Genomic DNA, 19,850 nt, shown 5'->3' with positions numbered 1-19,850 from the left:
TTTGTTTTTAAAGATGGCTTCAGAAGAAACCTCTTAGGGACCCAGCACATTTAAGTTCCCAGTCCACGCAATACACTTCCCAAGAAGCTGAGTTTGATAAAGCTTTTCAATAGCGAGCAGAATTTTCAGTGGTATCACCTTTATTATGTATACTTCATGCATTTCCCCCTTTCCTCTCACTCTCCTCTTGTTATATGGCCTCATTCGAATGAAAGCAAAAAAATAAAAGGGCCAGATTACATTCAGTCCAGTTGCCATGGCCTGTGGGAGGGCAGAATGGCAAACACTTCAGTACAAATGGTACAATCCCTCCTCCCTCCCTTCGCCCCTGCAGTCGTCCCACATGTCCTCACTTTCCCTCGCTACGTGATTCGCACCGGAGGCCTTTGGCACTCCGCAGCGAGGAGCTGAATCGGTGCATCTATTCAAGCTCCCAGACACCTCCTCCGTTCACTAGTGAATTAACTTTAAGCATGCAAATCACACTAATCTAGAATTCACAGGACAGGAAGTCAGGAGTGTTCCCAGTGCTCTGGGAAATATTTTCCTTTCGGGAAGGGGCAGCGGGGGGGTCATTGCACTCTTCTTTACAGCTCGCCGCAGGTCACTCTGGCTCATCTCAAAGAAAGCTTAGTTCAGAGGCTCAGCTTGACATTCATTGGTTTCTAAATCTGAACCTCTCAAGCAATTGTCCCAGCAAACCCAAGGATTGGGGCCTGAGCAAATAGCCACCGACTAATCCTGCTGTAGTAGGGGGAAATGAAGCAGTTAAATGTCCAGTTTATCAACAGAAAACAACAACTGAGCCTTTGTCCTAACAGGGTGCATTAGGAAACCGTTTGGCAGGGCTCATATGCATGAGAAAACAAGGCAGCTGGGAAACATGAACGTAGGTTTTAGAGAGATCCATGAAGACATTGGATGAGAAAAATATTCCTTATGTCGATTTTCTGTAGGGTCATCTTCAAAAAGAAAAACCTTAAGAATTCTGAATAGGTCTGACACATTTTAACACTTGAGGGGCTTTGTTTTGGGTTTGTTTGTTTTGTTTTGGGTTTGGGGCTTTTTTTGTTTGTTTGTTTAAAAATAAATAAATAAAAAACAAAGGGAAAAGCCCAGAAAGTAAGAGTTAAAACTGAGAAACATGACACAGCAGCACAGCAGGTCCTGTGCCATAGTCTGCTTGCTACAGGGGGGAAAAAAAGTGCTACCAACAGCAATTTGACCAAATGGTCACACCAAGGGCTGCAACAGCTGCAGTATTTATTCTCCACAGCTCTGCAAAGCTAAGGCACTGTGCAAAGATACCAGTGTTTCTACTATACTCTCAACAAAAGACCAGAGAGCAAATAGATGTGGAAACACGGAATATAATTGAGAGACATAAGACCAACAACAGAAAGCCATGGAGTTTAAATGGACTGCTATAAAGTGTGTTAAAAAGAAAAAAAACGTCACTGCCCCTGCTCTTCAGTACCGATCTATTCTCAGCTTTTACTCAAGGGTTTCTAATCACTCACAGACATTTTTCTCTAAAGATTTCAGGCACCCAAAAGGTGCTAGAAAGGCACAGCCAAGGGATTTTCCCACCACATTCCCTATTTCCTCAAGAGCTGAGCAAAAAGCACTGTCCTGTTGCTCAGAGCAAGGTATATAATCCATGTAGCATACATGGAAACTGCATTTCACTCATTGTGCAAACCCAGTGGGAAAACAACCTAAAGGTGGAAAAAAAAAACCCCAAATTTAAAGTAAATGAGCATCAGGTTAATACTGGTGTTGCTTTAACGGCAGCTTTCAACACTTAAGAAAGTGAAACCACCTGTTGGAACAAGGAAGTCCAGCGCAAGGAGTAGGAGACAGGTAAGAAAACGTGTCGCCAGAGCAGCCCATTTACAAACAAGGCAAGCCTACATGATCGGGTTATCAACAGGAAGATCACATCACCAAACTCCTAGATCACAACCTACAACAGGAACTTACACAGAGCTGTTAAAGAGAAGCAAATACAGCCTTTCCTGGACTGCCAAAAAAAAAAAAAAAATCCACCCAGAGGAATGCTTCTGTGGCCCAAGGGTACGATATTCATATTCCAGTCACAACAGAACAAACATCTTCACTGCAGTGGGGGCAACTTCCACTGCCATGCACCACAACTGAAAACCCAGAGAACCACGGTTATTTTGGAAGTACACCAGCATTCTTTGAGGCCAGAGCATGCCCCACCAGCCCTGCGCTAAGCAGCCACCCTGGTTTCCACTTCACTTAGCATTAATTACAAGGCTCTTTCTTGGTCAGCTTGGCAGCTTTGTGGTTCAAGGGGAAAGAGGAAAAAAAAAAATAAATCTCATCCTATTAAGTGCAGCCCAGTGACCAAAAGGCTCTGAAAGATAGAAAACCCTTCTCAGCATGAACAAACATCAGAGTTGCACTTGAAAATACAGGTTTTAATTGTAAGTGGCATTTCCAAGCTACCCTGCTCCTGGAGCCACCTCCATGTGGGCAAGGCATGCTACCAGACAGTTAATACCCTCAAACAAACAGCTTCCCATTCCCAGCCACACACAGGGCTTGCAAGGTTTTAAAGATGCACCATTTGTATCACAAAAGCCACTCAAAGCCCTTGTCCTAGATGAAGAGCATCTCTAGCTAGACACCCAACAAAGAACAAGTGTATAGCTATTTGATAAGTACCTTGGTTCGGTGTCTGACAGATGCAAAGCAAGCATTTTGCAGAAAGCAGACACCGTAATTCACATACCAAACACCTGCAGCTTAATCACAGAACACAGGCCAGTTTTATTACCAACAGCTTTCTAGAGCACACACCACAGCATCCATTACCCCAGCAGAGACTGACCTAATACATACCACATACTGCAGCGCAGCTCCAGCTAAAAAGAACAGGGCAGGAGGACTCTAGAAGCCACACAGGATCATAGCACACCCCTCCTGCAATAACTCCGCCAGGCTTATGGTTGCAGGTCCCGTGGCAAGCCTATATGCACCCCCATACTCCCGCATATAAGCAAAGGCTCTCCCTGGTTGAGGCTCCTCAGCTCTGGTAAATTAGCACCTGCTAATTTCGTGGAGTAACACAGCTACTCTCAAGGTGTAGAAAACAGTTTGCCACAAAGGCCTCTGGTTGCTCAAAGCATTCCAGGCACAACTTTTCATTTTACCCCAAATTACAGATTCTGAAGCATCAGTCTACCATGTTCTCAGTATCTTAACTTCCTTATCCAGCAACCCACACGAGAAGTGCTCTCTCTTGCTGATTTGGGATCCTTTAGGGTTGTACCCCAAGGGAAATATATTCCAGTAATCTACTGTGCAGATTAGGCATGCAACCACTATTTCTTGAATCCAGTTGTAAATCATACAGTTTCCTGCCTAGGTCTAGATAAGGATATAACCCCTAGGCTATGCACCAGCTGACAATATCAAGTCCTTTTGTTAAGGAAATGATTGCAGATGACTAAGTGCTTTCACCTGTTTCACTTTGCCAGGTAGCATCTCCTCTGTATGTCTGAACTGAGCTGAAGCTAAAGGAGGAAAACAGCAAAAACTGTTTCTCCCCTAGAAACTTGGAGCTGAGACTGTTCAGACAAGAAATTTTACTGGGACTTTGGCTAGGGGGTCACAGCTCTCTGTCACCCAGGGGTGCCAGAGCAGGAGTGCACAAACAGGACCAGGAAGCCCAAATACCTCTAACACAGGGGATGGGATGAGGAGACAGACTAGAACAGCAGCCATCCAGCTGGGAAGGAGCAGGAACCAGGGGCAAGGATATTGCCACAGAGGCACCAAGCCAGGGAAGAAGAAGAAAGATTCAAGGATAGGACAAAGAGAGCAATCAGAAATCACTTCACTGTTGTGGGAGAATTGCTATAGTCCCAGAGTTTCAGCAGTGCCACCCTGGCCTGATTTTAATTGCCAATGAGTCCTCATGGTCTTATCACGTACTGTAGGTCAGCTGCAAAAAGGGGGCTTGGCTTAAAAACCTCTTCTCCAGCTGTAGAAGCCAAGGCTGGAGAACTGTGTTAGTGTCACTCCTCTACCTCCAAACTGGCCTTACCGACCATCCACTGCATTTCCAGCTCAGGAGGGCAACAGAGACAGAGTCACTTCCATCTTAAACATTCCCTTCGTAACCATATCCTGGCAAGATCTGGCTCCCGTGGTCTTCACCTGGGGAAGTTCTTAACTCTGGTTATGCTGGAGATTCACAGAGTTCAGCTTCAAGCCCTTTTCATGCCCTGTGGCAGTTCAGCTGGGGAGACATTGCTTTAAACTAAGGCAACTGCTAAAGAAGGACTTAGAGACTGTGTTGGACAAAATCCTCAGCCTTGCTCTATGGAGCACAGCACAGTGAGATGGTGTGCAAAAGCAGGGGAAGGATGGGGAAGTAAAACTACATGTTACTAGTTATCCAAAAACCACTAGGAAGAGCTGTATCTCTAAATAACAGGAGATAAAACCTCAAGTGTCTTCCGAAGACCTAAATGAGGATGTATGAGCCTTTAAAATGGTCACCTTTGAGACCACAACTTTTGCACCTAATGATTCCCCTTGTGTAGTCCCTTCTCATTAATGCCTCCAGAGAACAGAATAAAAAATACTTCATACAACTCAAATATGCATGTAATAATTTTGCAGTGCATTGCTGAAGTACAACACTAACACAGAGTAGTAACATCTCATCAAATATCCATTACATCAGAATTAGCTGCAATGTGGGGAAACAGAGGTGGGAAGCTAGAATGTCTTTCTTGTCCCTGAACAAGGATGAGATTTGAAGGCAGACCTTCCTGGCTTCGTCTTTTCTTTCTTGCTGCTTCCTACATACATTAAGTATAAAATCACACTTTATCAGGACAACAGTAAGACTACAAAACAGGTTCTACTACTACTTATTATCCAAATGAGGGGTGAGAGTTTCTCTGGAAGGAAGACCTGGGGGTGGAGGGTCTGCTGGCGTCTCAGCCAGATTGGGGAATTCTAAAGACTATTTGTTTTTCGGACTCTGGTGTATCATTGCACATCCTTGTCCAACTCATCCAGATTGTTGTTGCTGTCATTGCTGGCACTTCTTCTTTCTTAAGCACCAGTTAGGCAGCAGCTGGGTTCTTCTCCATGGGGTAAGTACCACCACAGCAGCAAGTTCTCCTCCATGGGGTAGGTACCACCACAGCCGCAGGCTTCCTCCAGCACGCTGCAGGCACGACACTGGAAACTCTGATGTCATGTCTCATAACCCATCAAAAAGCACCTTGTTTAAAGCAGAGAGATCAGATGAGATCATATAGAAGTTTTAACTATTCTACATTTTTGGCACACCACCTACTTACCTGGGAGGTATTGCGAGAGGGTATTGTAAAGGTTATGTAAAATCAAAACAAAATCGTCAGGCATTCCTCTGCCCATCGTTTGTTTTGGCAAATGTATATCCTCTGAAACACATGATAGAGGCATCATTTTCTGCAGGAGAACATCACGTACAAGCGAGGCTGATGAACAGAACAGTTTGCCAGAGGTCACTGGGGAAATTTTAGATGTAAGAGAGGAAAAACTTTGTTTTATGCTGAGTGCATATGCAGATATCCCCACATAGCATCTCTGTGCCCATAGAATGCAAAAGCAGGAGGAAAGATTTATCTATCACACATTTTGCATCATGGAAGATATTTTTATCATTAACCGTATTTTACACAAACACTCCAGAAGCGACAGAAAGGCCCTTTGCCAACACATCTCAGTGAAAGTCAGAAAACAAACCAGAGGAAGAGATGAAAAAATACAACAAAAAGGACTTCACTGAGTTTAAGTGACTGTGGGTGGGATTCACCTCACTTCATTCCAGCCATCTAAATGTTTGGCATCTAGTTTAATATGGTCAGCTATGACTCCTCAACAGGCCTCAGAAGCTCTCCACTGAGAGCTCCACCCCACCAACCTTAGGCTGGGGTCAATCACTATCCAGTCCTACTTTTCTTATCTTTCTGGTGGCAGAGGAAGCCCAGGCAGCCAGGCTGGCCTTTGGCTGTCAAAAAGCTGAGCATCTAGTAGCAGAGCTGAATCCCAGCCCATGCAGCAATTCTTTCAGAAGGCCATAGCTTGCTGGGGAATCTAGCTAACAGAAATGAACCACCACCTCAATGGTTTTGTATTGGCCACCTTTGCAAGCCTGCCATGCAGTTTATAACAGTGTTTCATTTATAGATACGTTCAATGGTGAAGGAGTCATGGAGGCAGGCCAGCAACATCAACCCAATTACTGAAATAGAGTATCTGGCCACAACACCTCCAAGTCAGCCCAGAGTTTTGTCTGGCAGAGACCATCTCTAGCAGCAGAAACACTTGTGGCAGGATGTGCTAGAGACAGCACTTGAGCCTGGCTCAGTTGCATTGGGTTGACTTTTGATTAAAACATAAGTTTAGGGCCTACTCTTGCCCTATAATACCCCTGCTAAGTTGGGCAGAAAGCATGTACAAGCTGGTCCAGTTGAGAGGCACTAGCCTGGCTCCTGTACCCTCACCCATGTGTGCAAAGTAAGAAGTAATTGTGGCAGTGAAATGGTAAATAACTATTAAGTAAGGAGAAAAAATATATACTTTATCTCAGCAATTCTAATTCAACTATTTTTAAAGCCAGTAGCCTGTAGTTAGGTTCTGAAATTCATGCATAGGAACCAAGTTAACTTGACTTTCAAAAATGTTGAGAGTGCATCGTCCAGATAATAAGTCCAAATTTTAGGTAGTCTTTACATATACTCCTTATATGGACTTATATGGCGCTTCACTCCAGGCTCGCAGGTTAAGCTGAATTTGCAACTAAATCTGATACACTTGTTTCTTTGCTCTACATGGAGCTGTTGAACCTGCAAGTGCATTTTTGTTCTCTCCGGTGTAAAAACATAAACTGGCTCATGTAACCTGTCATATACACACTCCTGAGACAACAGTGTAAATCAGAAACTCCTGGATTCTTTGGATTAAATTCCATTTGAAAGAGGAAATGTGTACCCTCCCACTTTGGCAGGTATTTCCCTTACTCGTCCCATTGAGGCAATCTCTGTCACTTTTACTGGGAGGTGCTAAACATCAGCATTCCCGAACTTTAGATTTGAACTTATCAGGAGGATCTCCCAGCTCTCAGAGGAAGAGATCAGATCCCGTAGGATTTCTACAAGGTTTAGCAATGGGTGCTTAGTTACCTTTGGAAGAAAGAGACCGGACTGGCAACAGTAAGGGCACATTTTGACATCTGGGGGAGGATGTGGCTTCCCAAGTGCAAATGGAAGTGCTGTTGCAGGTGGGAAAGATGATGAGTGCATATCCGGGAAGGACTCTAAGGGCACAGGGACCTTGATCTCTGCAGCTGCACACTGGTCACCAAGGGCTAGTTCTTCTTCCCTGCTGGAGAAAAGAAGCTTATAAACCTGAAAACTAAGTGCAGGCACAGAGGACGTGCTCACACTGCTGGAGAATGAAACAGAGAATGGTGGGGTGGATTTGAAGTGAACTGTGGTGGTCCAAAGCGGATTGCATTTCCAAATACAACTACATTGTAAATGTAAAGTGCACGTAAACACATCTAGTGCTACAGCAGTTCACATTTCCCTAATGCAAAGGTACAAGATTTAGCAACTGTAGTAGTAAAATCCAAAATTACTCTGCTAAACTGTATTGTGGTTTTCCAGAGGATTTTTTTTTTTAATTTATATCTTCTGTATCTTCCTAAATTATCTGCAAGGAACTGGAGAAAGGAGGAAATAATCACAATCGCACAATAAAGCTACCAGTGAGCAAATTGTACATGTAGGCTCTAAGGCTCTGCTCAGAATCTCTCCCTGCTCTTTTTCAGAGCTCCCGATGAAGATCAGCATCCTTTCATGTGTTCCCGCCCTGGAGGAGACATACATCAAAAGTGTTCCAACTCAGCATCCTTTTCTCCTTCTGTGACAGCTGCTATTGCAAGTGATGTCTAAAAGATATTAAGTATTAACATAAGCAAAGAGCTGCCAATTTCAAATTTGCTTTAGAAATTCTGCAAAGTAAGTATCAGTAACCACTAATAAATTATTCAAATGACTGACAGTAACATTTGTATTTGAATGGTTTATATTGCAAGGAAAAAGCTTTACATATAATTTGTAGTGCTATCTAAAAGATAGCACGTTGTAGAAGAGGACAGCTACAACAGGAAGGAGGGGAAACAGAAGTAGGTTATTGAGTCAGTTTTTCCAAGTCTTGCAGATGGCAAGAACAAGAAGCAAAAGTCATGTTCACAGTTAAAGCTAATGAAATTCTACAAGCCTTATGGTAAACTCAGAAACACACACATAAAGTGCAGAATTGCTTCGTGGGTTTTTTTTTTCTTTAATACCTTGTTTACTTGTTCAAATGCATGTGGAGGGAGTGCACGTATAGAATTTAATCGGGTGCTGCAAGTTACTTCCCTTTTTTGGATTGTAGCCTTATATTCATGGCTGCAGTCTCAGTAACTACCTATAAAGCTGTGTCCTCAGGCAGGAAAGTAAGGAGAGAGAGTAGGTGACTGCCTTGGAGCCCGAGGGCACACCTAACACAGAGAGACAGCCCTAAGGGGCATGTGCTGCAAGCTAAGGTTACAGCCCCCAGGTCTGGCACTGTGTGACAGTTCCCCTGCCATCAGAGTTAAGGACAAGGATTCCCTTCCCCAATCTGCCCAGGTGCCCTGTGCTTTATGTTTTATAACCAGCTGGATGAACATTACCAAAGGAGGCAGCAACTTCTCAGGCCAGCAGTCCCAGCACCAAACTGTGCCCTCGGTTCAGAAAGAGACAAACAGCTGCCTTGGGGCAGGCAAACATGGGACAGGTGCCGAGCGCAGGTATGGCTTGCTAACAGTTTCAACCAGAGTGAAAACTGGAGTGAGTAGTGCTGCTTGTATCAGCCAGGATTTACTGGAGCAGGTTTTATCAGAGCAAGCTTTTCTACCTCTCCTACAGCTTTTGCACACATAAGGCTTGCAGATACAGGATGCAAGTGGGCATTTGCATGCTGGGCAACTACTTTATGTGTGTGCACGAATCTCCCGTGCCCTCAGGAAGTTTCCACATATACAGCAAGGCCAAATAAATAGTTCTACATGCCCAAAGAGAGATTTCTGCCATCAGCATGTTCAAAGGTCCGTTTTTATTTTTCCTTTTTTAACTTGCCAGCATACTATGTGACAGTCTACAATGTGCAGACACAAAATTCACTTCTGAAGCAGGTGACTCTTACTCTGATGTTAATATCTTCCTGATACGTGTAAGGAGGCTGAGCATCCCAAGTGAGACATTTCCTCTCTGCCTCAACCGTGTGCAGTGCATTTTTAGATAAATACTAATAAGGATGTGAGAGTATTTTTTTTGCAGCTTCTTCCCAGGTGTCCACAGCTCTCCATTAACAAGATAAGGTTAAACAACAGACACTTATATCTTTATGCGGTAAAACAAGCTTCTGTATTTAAGATAAACTTTACAGGCCAGATGGTTGCCTGGAATTGAATATACACAAGAAAACATTTAACTATCCAACATAAAAGTCAACAAAGTATGAGAGGCGTGCACCTAATAAAGGAGATAGAGGATACAATAAAAAGGGGCCCTAAATCAAAGAGCAGGTTCCCAACAGTAAACACCCCCATATTGGGCTGACTGCAAGGGCTGACTTGGCCAGACTTTGCTGCTCAGCCTTCAGCATCGCTAGCAACCCAATCGCTCTTGTGTTCTGCTGTTTCATTTATTTGCTTGGAGGTACATTTGACCATCTTGCTGGGGTTATGTCTGGGGCTGCATCCACAAGACTACTGTGCAGTGTCTCCAATGGGGCTCGGTATGGACTTCCGCCTTTATCAGCTCTTTAGGAAAAAAAAATAAAGAAAGGAATAAAAAACGCAGAGCAAACATTATCTATTGTTAATTACCTGTAAAGTAGGGCTTTTGCCACTTCCCCAGTTTCTAAGAGCTCTGAAGTGAAACCTGAAAGAAGCCACCTATTGTTTTCAATTGTGCAAGAGCCAGGAGCAAACAGGGCTCAAATTGCAGCTCTGAAAGGCAACAGGAAATTGGCAGCCCGGTAATCTGCTCCCAACTATTCATAGTAACAAAGGCTACATTCCTCCTAAAATATTCACCATTAGAAACCCAAGGCTGGTCTATTTAGTAGGGCCCACAGAATAAATCTGTGGAAATAAAGGGTTTTAATTAGAAGGCCATAGGATATGGCTCTAGTTTCTAGCCCTACAAGTAACAGGCATTATTTAGGCTCCTACCTAGTTTCCCACATATACAAACGCTGATACCTGGAGATCAGGATCACTGTCATTTTCAAATAAAAAAAGCTAATACATGTGGATCTGTTCACTGTAGATGGCTCATATGGTACAGTGTACAGGACCATTTTAAATTGGCCCCTGCGTTAGGATTACACATTTCTCCAAACGAGTATTACCATTGCTTCTAAACCATCATAGTCAAACGCACGCACACGATGTGTGGCGTGTTACAACACACAACTTATAAATAGTGTCCAAAAAGTGCCACACTTTCAGGCATTTAGAGGTTTTCCCATTCATTCATCACTCTGTACAGAAGAATGATTTAATAATAAAACCCCACACTGCTGGGCAAAGACTTTTCGTTGTGCTAGTGCCTCACAGCATGACTCCACACAGCGCTTCAGCCTCGGTTTTCCCAGTGGCAAAAAGGAAGTATTTTCCTCAGAGCTCTTTTATCAGGTGTAGTTCATTTAAAAGCATTTGTTTTAAGTCCAAGTGCAAAATTCTTTGAGCTACTTGTTAAAGAGGCATTGCAACTTTTGCCACCTGGACAGATAGTTATCCCAAACCCAGCGTGTTAGGGTTGTCAGCGGGAAGGAGCAAATCAGATTAACATTTACAGGGGATGTTATCTGCACCTGGCAGCAGTGATGGATGATGGTGGAATGTCATACCACAGCAAGTGCTCCTGTTCCAGTACACGGCAAGAGATGGAAAGTGGGGAAACAAGCTCACAAGCTCTGAAACTCGGGATTTGAAAACCCCCACAAAAATCTATACGGAGTCTTCAGAAGTGCATCTTATATGTCTACCACTTGCTCTCAGAGAGACTATTTAATGCAGGAGAACTGATACGTTTTCAACAATAAGAGTATTTCCTTACGTATTCTCGTAGATCATTAAACTCAAGACCAGACACTGCCGAACTTTGGCAATTTCATACCTAGATCTGAACTTTGAACCAAAACAAAAGCATGAGATCCAACAGTACTCTATTTCCCACCCTGACTAATGAGGCTGGAGAAAAGCCACAGCACTTTTCCTTTCCTCCCCAGCAACTAGTTTACACATTTTCATTTTGAACTGTGCTACTCAAAAGTGCACAAATCCAAAAGCATTGAATACCACACAAAAAAAGAAATGCTTTGGAGAGGACCTTTCCCAGGCCAGGTAACTTCAACTTTTCCTCCTGCTTAAAGTGCAGGAGAGGAATCCTCACAGCACTGGAAGAACTGTCAGATGGTTTGGAAGTTGAAGCACGTGCCAGAAGACAGGCCATTTCATTTAAAACATCCATTAAGTAGTTAATCAGTTATGTAATTTCAGCATATGTTTAGGGTATTCCAGCTACTTCTCACAGTTACTCTATCATATAAACTAAGAATGTCTTAACTTACCAATGCTAGACATTTATAAGACAGCATGCTGCATTAACCAACCCAATTAATTAACAAACACACAAAAAACCCAAACAAACAAAAAACCCCAAAAAACAAAGAAGCAAAAAAAACCCTGCCCCCAGTATTGAGCCCATTCAGAACTGCTTGCAGTGGCATTAGACCCTAGTGTAAGTACACTGTCGTGTGGCCAACTTAATCACTGGTGTAAATCCATCGACTTCATTCAGAAGCAATATTCCATGGTCTAAAACCAGTCATACTACGGTAGCAGCCCCGAAGGGTCAGGCAGGATGTGAGTCCCATTGTGCTCCTTATTGCACAAACACAATGAAGTTCAGCCGTTTGGGGTAGAGCCTGTCCAATGTTTGTGCCTTTTGACAATGTGTTCTGTAGGATATTTGTTTTCAGATTCCTAGCACTGTACACGTATACAAAGGTTTACTAAACAGGCCATGCTTACAATGCAAGAGAGGCATGGGTATCATGCACCTTTCTCCAAGGACTAAAACAAATGTACGTTTCTTTTACTCAAAAGAGAGCAATTCACAGCAATTACATTTTCAAGCTGAAGATAGCTGATTTTGTAATACGCACAACAATGCTATTTCCCTGGAAGTATACTGTTTCTCTTCATTTTACAATAGTGTCACAAGACTATGTCAGGAATATTGAAAGATGCAGGTGAATTTCTGGTCCTTTTTTGAAGCTAAAATCGAAAGTTTTTCAGTTAGACTAGTTTCACCCCTGTATACTTAAACCCAAGAAGTAAGACCATGTATGGCTTGCAGGAAATCTGTCCTGTATTTGTATTTACTAACAAGTAAATGAGAAGTATCTCATCTCAAGACACCTTCATCGGGAGAAGTGGGAGTGGCAGCTGCAAGCATTATACTGGGAAAAAACAAAAACATTGCATCTCTTTATCACAAATATAAACTGAGCAGTAAATATCACTCCAGGAATAATGCTTCATTCCAACTGTGCTGGTTTCTGGTATGGTGGCCAGTATGTGTCCATTTTCCTCTTTTAGCCTTCAACAGACACTGAGTTTGGATTTACCTGTTAACACTACAGCCAAGAAACACACCACCTAACAGAAACAACCACAGGTAGGAAGTGCAAAAAATTAAACGCTGCCCTAAGCCCCAGTGACAAACGGTAATTGAAACATGACATTCGAAACCCATGCACTTCGTAAGGCTGGTCAATCCAGCTGTGTGATAGCAGAACACAATTTTATTTCGGGTTTTTTGAAGAACCGCTATGACTGACACAAATGGTCCTGCTGGAAAAAAGTCAACTATTAATAAGGATTCCTTAGAATTTGGTGGTAATTTTAGCAGAACAAGAAATACAGAAGTACCAGTGAGTCCTGAACATTCCTCCAGGACAAAAATCTATTACTTTGTAAATCCATTAAAACACTTCATACAGCCCTTTTAATCCCTTTTAACAGATTTGCTTTATCACAGACAGAGGGGCTAATCCTCCTCCATCTGTCTTTATGATATGGAACCATAAACAAGAGCAAGTGCTTTTCGTTTGTTGAGCATTATCCCCTCTTAGATAATGCTATCATCCACACCAGCATCAGCGTAATGAAGCCGTCTTTAGAGAAACACCCCAACTCTCTTGAATTCCCATCCTAGCAATTTTTCCCTCCAGCAGGGAACGTGGAAACTTATTTACCATCTGTTTCCAAAACTCATCTCCAGCCATGGGTTTCCTGATGCTAAGCAAACCAAGACTTGAATTCCAGATTGCTGGAGCTTCCCTTTTCCTTTATCCCAAACCACATGCAACACATTCCAGGACTCTGTTGTGTGATACCAGATGGCAGGCTTGTTCAAATCCCCCACCAACCCATACAATTAGGTTAGTAGGTCAGCTGAACTTATCACCTAATTAGATAACCTATTTTATACCAAGTTCTCTTTATTTTTCAAAATAAGATCTCCAAGCTATCTGACAACAGTTAAATATTTTTTTATGATCTACATTGTAATGGACTTCTGACAGTCCAATATGTAGAAAGCAACCACACTCACAAATTTGGGGAACTGAAATTCACACTTCAGCCTCCTAAGCACCACAAATCTCATTAACATTTAGCAAAACCCCCTTGTAACAAAATACAGTATCTCTAGATGGTCATTCCAGTTGCTATACCGTAGAAAGGAGAACAGATTATAATGACTGACCACTCAGGGCATATTTAAAACAACTTTTGTCTCTTCAAGCTGTGGAGGCCTGACTTCATACATATGTCATCTGGCTCATTTTTTTCCCCACTAGAAAGACAATTTGCCCTCACCTGATCCCCCCCCACCCCCCAAATCCACCTGCCTGAAAGAAGTCAGAGTCATTTCCATAGGGTAAGGCAATCACCATACATTTCAGAGGACCCAAAAGTGAACTCAAGTACATAAATGTATGTTAAGTACAAATGATATGGCATCTAAACCAAGAAAAAAAGTATGATTCTTATTGCTTTAACACTGCCTTCTCTAGTTAACACCTGGCGATTAAAATAACACTCAGGTCACACAAGGAACCATTATCTTCTCCCTGCTGTGTAGGTCAAAGCAAATCTTTCCTCCTAAGGAAATGCAACTTGAAGTTACTCCCAAAGTTTGGTCAGTAAAGAATAGTCAGTCTGACTAACTAGAGCATGGGTTTTGTTGGTTTTTTTTTTTAAGAAATCAGAAATATTGATGTGACCTAGCTTATGATGAAAGGTAATCATTAAAAGACAGAGTACATGTGGGTCGTTCGGGCTTGTTTCTGCTAGGAAACAAACCAAGCCCCCATACAAGTCACCTGCCTGAAAACAGAGACAGAGGGAAGCAATATAAAGCTTTTCCTGAAGAGGAATAACTAGCACCCTTTGAGCAAACTTACTCAACAGAGAGCTGGATTGAATTGTTATGAAAAGGCTGTTGACTCAGTGTTTTTAAGTGTCAGTACATAGTCTTAAAAACGGTCATATCTGACCAACAGTGACTGTTGGACAAGGATTTCATTGTCTCCTGAGGGCTGTTCGCAGCTGTCACTGCTGGAGACATGTTGGTGATAAGAAAGCAGTGCAAAGCAAGTCGCTTACTCCTCAGAAACATTCTTATCTTGGCTTTGCTTCATCTTGTGAAGAATAAATCTTGGAAAGCATACTTTGCATATATATATATATATATGCAAATATATATATATACACACATATATACACACACATACACACTGCCACTCCACAGCCTCCCACCTCTAAGTTTTGCCACACTAAGAGCAGGAGAGCAGAATTCTCCGCCGTATGCTGCAAAGCAAGTGGGTTCCTAGATGCAGCCAGATGATTTCGCTGTATACTTCACAGAAGTCATTATGTGCCATTTAATAAAGAACGCAACGTTTTAGTCAGCTCATTGTATGACTACGGATCAGCTTTGACAGAGTTAACTACAAAAGCCGAGGTTATCATCAATATGCTAAGACTCAGAATAGCTTGAATATGGCAAGTCAAAGCAGCAGGACTTCAAAATGCAAGATATGACATATCTGTCAAGTTATTATTCTGTTCTTAAAGTGGAGGTTCTCTTGAACCACTTATTCTGAATACCATGTGAAATTACATCCATTTATTAAACTTTTTTACTTTAAAAGAATTGTGATGTTAGCCTTGACCCTCACAAACAGAAGAATGAGGTTTCCCCATTCACTCTTAATGAAAAGCTTTTTTGTTCAATATGTGTTAAATGGCCACAAGTAGCTGTGACACTTAGGTCACCCTTAAGAGCCTTTAACTTAAAGACAGAAGATAGATTCACTTGAAACCAGGAAAATGCATGGGAAAAGAACCCAACAAGCCACATGCATAGGCACAAACACCTCCCTCCGAATTTCAAAGCTGGCAGCAACACAACCATTACTTTTTATCCTGCCTCTTGCTTTTTATTTAGATTTGAGCTTGAAATGTTCAGTACTTCAGCTGATGTACAATTTAACCAGCCAAGAAGTTCCATCTAGGAAAATTTAAAATAGATTTACATGTTAATTTGGTATTCTTTAGGAAACAAAACCACTCAAAGTTATGGTTTCCTCATCCATAACTGTGTTTCCAAATGCTTTGGTAAACAAATAGGGCCTATACTTCTTGGCACTGTTAAGTACAATGTATATATTCAATTCTATTAAATATCCCATGGCAAACACTTAATATATAGGTAGCAAACTTCAAATTAGGTAAACTAGAGCACAGACTAGTGGCTTTGAAGTATCAATAGAAAATTATTTTCTGCCTGATAGACCGCAAAGAGGAAAAACCCCAGTAACCCAGCAATATGCATGTGTAGCACACAACCTGTCATTATAACAAAAGAACTCAAGAGCCATTTTCATTAATTAATATATTTTCTGCATTATAGTTAACATATGTACTTTCTTCGTGTCATCCTTATTTCGTTAAGTATTGATATTTTGTTATATTCAGACATGAGTACATTTTCAAAGTCTTTTGCAATAAATATCATAAAATAATAGAGATTCACATAATAAATATTCTTTACAATAAAAAAAGTTTTAACAGACTTTTGTCTTAAAAATAGTCGGGATTCAACTTTGTGTTTTATACATAAAATATACAAAAAAGACCACAACTTGTGGCTAAGGCAATAAAACAGGGACAGAATAAATTTATGAAGTACAGAGCAGAGCTAAACTCACTAAACTGAAGGATCACAAGGATTCAAGAATGTTTAGGTGACTCAATGACACCTGAAAGGCTGTTTGGATATAGAACACCAGCAATTTTAATGTCAACTGATACTGATAGGCTACAAAAACAGGAGTAAAAGGGTGGAGTGAGCAATATCCTTCAAAGATTTGACAGACCAAGAAACAAATGAGTATGTTGCAGCCATAAAGCCTCCAATGTGAAGATCTACACAGTGTAGCAAAAACTGAAGTTACATTGAAAATGTAAATAAAAAAAAAAGGTGGCGGGGTAATTCTCAGGACTGAGAATGTTCCAAAAGTTAAGACAAAAAGAGAGGAGGGGAAGAAGAAAAGTGGAGAAAACAAAAAAAAGCAGGCTGCTTATAGAAGAGTCAGGTCTTTCATTTGGTAAAGCCTTCATTTTACATCTCTCTCCAGAAAGAACACGAACAAAAAGTTATTTCAAAATCCAGCTCACTCAGGAAAGTTATTCTTCCTTGGTACCCAGGGAGTTAAGGAAAAATTGCTGAGAACAAAAAAACATCTTTGGGAAAGACATTCACAGAGCAAGAAGCTTCAAGAGCCCAGTGAGCGAGCCCTCACTGTCTCTTTACGGAGTGGTTCTGTTACAGACTCAAAAGACCCTGCCAAAGTAAGCGGCAGATGCAGATACCAGGTCCACACTTACCAAAGAGCAGCAATGACTATGGAAAACGCTCCACACTCAGCCAAGTCAATAGGAAGAGGAGAGCAAAGATGCAAAGAGAAGGATTTGTGTATTTGAAGTTGGGGAAATAGAAACGAAAGCGAAAGAAGAGCCACCCCCCCCCAAAATGAGGTGGGGGGTGGGGAGAAGAAAAAAAAGAAAAATCAGCTACAACCTGAAAAACTGAAGTTGGAGGAAGCAAACCTCCCTCCAAAAATCATGAAGGCTTGCCCTGACCCTGGGAGGGGCAGCTCTCCAGTTTACAATAGACCGTGTTGGAGTTCTTGCATCGGCAACCTGGACGGTTGACGCGGTCGTAACACCCTCGACACAGTTTTAGGCATCCTTTTGCAGGAGGGTAGCAGAGCAAGCACGGCAGAAACAAGGACATTGCTCCCATACACAGGTACCTAGAACAGCAGTGCGACTGGGAACAAGAGCAGGGATTATCCGCGTAAGAGTCCCCTTCATCGTCGTTAGAACAGTGGTAGAAGATCCCTTTGACCAAACACATGCAGGTGCTGTACTCCACCATGCTCTCTGCAGAGCACAAGCACTGCCGGTTGCAGGCCAGGCAAGAAGGGAGGGCTCTCGGCGCTGTGCACTCGCCGCACTTGCACTTCCCACACCGTTCGCAGATAAACTTGTGCTGCGCCAAGTCCTCTTTCAAAGGACCCTTCAGGTCATCCACAATCAGAGACGACTGCTTGGGCTGCGTCCGGATTGTCCGATCGGATCTGTGGCCCGAGCCCAGCCTGGATGGAGGCGACCGGCCCAGCAGCCCTTGCTCTGAGGAAGCGCTGCTGTTGCTCCCAGAGCTGGCCGCGCTGCCCGTGCTGGTTGACCTGCTCAACACAGGAGCCCTTGCGTTATGCTGATGTGCCAAGTGCCCCACGTGGCTGGGTCTTTGTTCATAATTATTATTCACATTAATTGGTATAATTTCATGAGTCCTCTCATGCTTCTCTTGCCTCGGTGCTGTCCGTGGACCAGACTTTTTCACCACAGATGGACCTTCGGTGTATTCATTGCTGCCCCTGATCACCTTGATCTGGTCCAGTGACAGGATAGCTGTGGGCTGGCTCTCTCTTTCATAGTCCAGTCGCTGCCGGCTGTCCAAGGAGGGCTGCTGAATCACCACTAGTGAACCACCACTGCCATGCTGACTTTGGGGCTCCATCTGTAGTGATCTCTGCTTCTGGCATTCAGTGGGAACCTGGCATGCATCTGAAATCCTAAAATAAGAAGACAGAACGCATAAATAAACATTGCATGTGTACATGTATACACACATACACAAGATCAAGGGCAAAAGAGGAACAGAGAACAAGATAGTTTTCAAAAACCAAAATGATATGGCAAACCATAAGTCGTCCTAGCCACTTGGTGCTGATCTTTCAGCAGGGGATTATAACAATGCTGAGGATCTGGCCAAAGTCCAGTAATGGGGAGAGTCTGGGTATGGCATCATAGACGAGGAATGCAAAGGAGACCCCAACTCATTAAAAATAAACAAATAAGAAAGTCCCATGTTAACCTGAATGCTTACTTGCTTCTCACCTGCTACTGAACTCAATGTCTAACTAGCAATAGCAATTCTGAATGCCCTAAAGCTAGGTTGGAAATGTGCAGGAACACCATGAGGTTCGTGTATGGCAAAGTAAAGAACATGCACAATTCTCACTCATCTGTCTGAATATGCAGCATCAGAAAGCTCGACAGATTCTCTTGTTAGTACATTTGGAAAGTTTCCTTTGTGAAGTGACATGTGCATTACAGAGCCTCGAACTAAGTACTGTCAAGTGGCCAAGACACTTTCTGTAAGAAAGCAACTCAGCATCCAAATCTAATATGTTCTTTATAAAACTAGAGCAAGGGTGCAAACAACCCATTTTTCTGATCACAGCCTGGGGTGTGAAAGAAAAACATGTTGAAAAGACTAAGATGAACTAGGTGTCAGATAACATTTTTATGAATCCTTAGGTACTTTTTAATAATAGATAACAAAGAAAAAAAACAACACACAAACCTAAAACACAACCATAGAACAAATCCATTTTCACAAGACAAACTGATTAAAAGCTTCTCACATAAATACATCTTCTACTCTTTTTATTTAAATGTTATGCATTTCTATCCTTTACATTCTGCCTAGCTATCAACGTGACCATTGCAACATTGATTCAGAAAGTTGCAGTGAAAGTCCTGTACCTATATAAAGATTTAGAGGAATATCCAAATGCCATATTTATATGGAGAGCCATGAAAATAAACTGCTTTCCTTTACTAACAGCTGGGGGGGAAGTCCTCCCTAAGATGTCATATACATTTACCTGAAAAAGGAGAAACAGGAGTGCTATGCAATCAAGCATTTCCAAATAACTCATCCAATAATCATGAGAAAGAACCTGTCTTGCCTACGCAGACCCCAGCCAGCATGAAGCTGTTCTCCACTCAAGAGAGAAAAAGGCACAGGGATTGGCAAGAGCAGGAAAGGTTTCTTCTAACAGGTAGTTATGCATTTTTTATCATTCTGTCCACTAATAAATGCTTAGTGCCAGCTTCCGCCAGGACACGAAGTCTTTCTGCTTATCTACCAATCAAAAATTTCATTTTACATTTAATGTCACCTGTGTGAGCTTTAGGGTCACCAGATTAAGAGGGAAAAAAAATAACCAACCAAACAAAACCCACACAAAAATCAGAACCCAGATTCACTTCTAATTCTCCTCAC

General features: G+C 42.3%; 1 protein-coding gene across 1 annotated transcript; it reads right to left on the bottom strand.

Annotated features, from left to right (window-relative positions):
* Nucleotides 1–17,333: 17,333 nt before the first annotated feature.
* Nucleotides 17,334–19,581, bottom strand: SPRY1 (sprouty RTK signaling antagonist 1; the record flags this gene model as incomplete). Its single annotated transcript, XM_080343352.1, has 2 exons — nt 19,538–19,581; nt 17,334–18,351 (listed from the first exon to the last, which is right to left on the bottom strand). Exon 2 carries the CDS (start codon nt 18,294–18,296, stop codon nt 17,334–17,336), a length of 963 nt encoding a protein of 320 aa, XP_080199478.1. The 5' UTR covers nt 18,297–18,351; nt 19,538–19,581.
* Between the last annotated feature and the right edge of the window lie 269 nt (nt 19,582–19,850).

Source organism: Nesoenas mayeri, assembly GCF_963082525.1.
Source record: "Nesoenas mayeri genome assembly, chromosome: 4".
Classification (NCBI taxonomy): domain Eukaryota; kingdom Metazoa; phylum Chordata; class Aves; order Columbiformes; family Columbidae; genus Nesoenas; species Nesoenas mayeri.
This window is presented reverse-complemented; position numbering and strand designations above follow the sequence as displayed.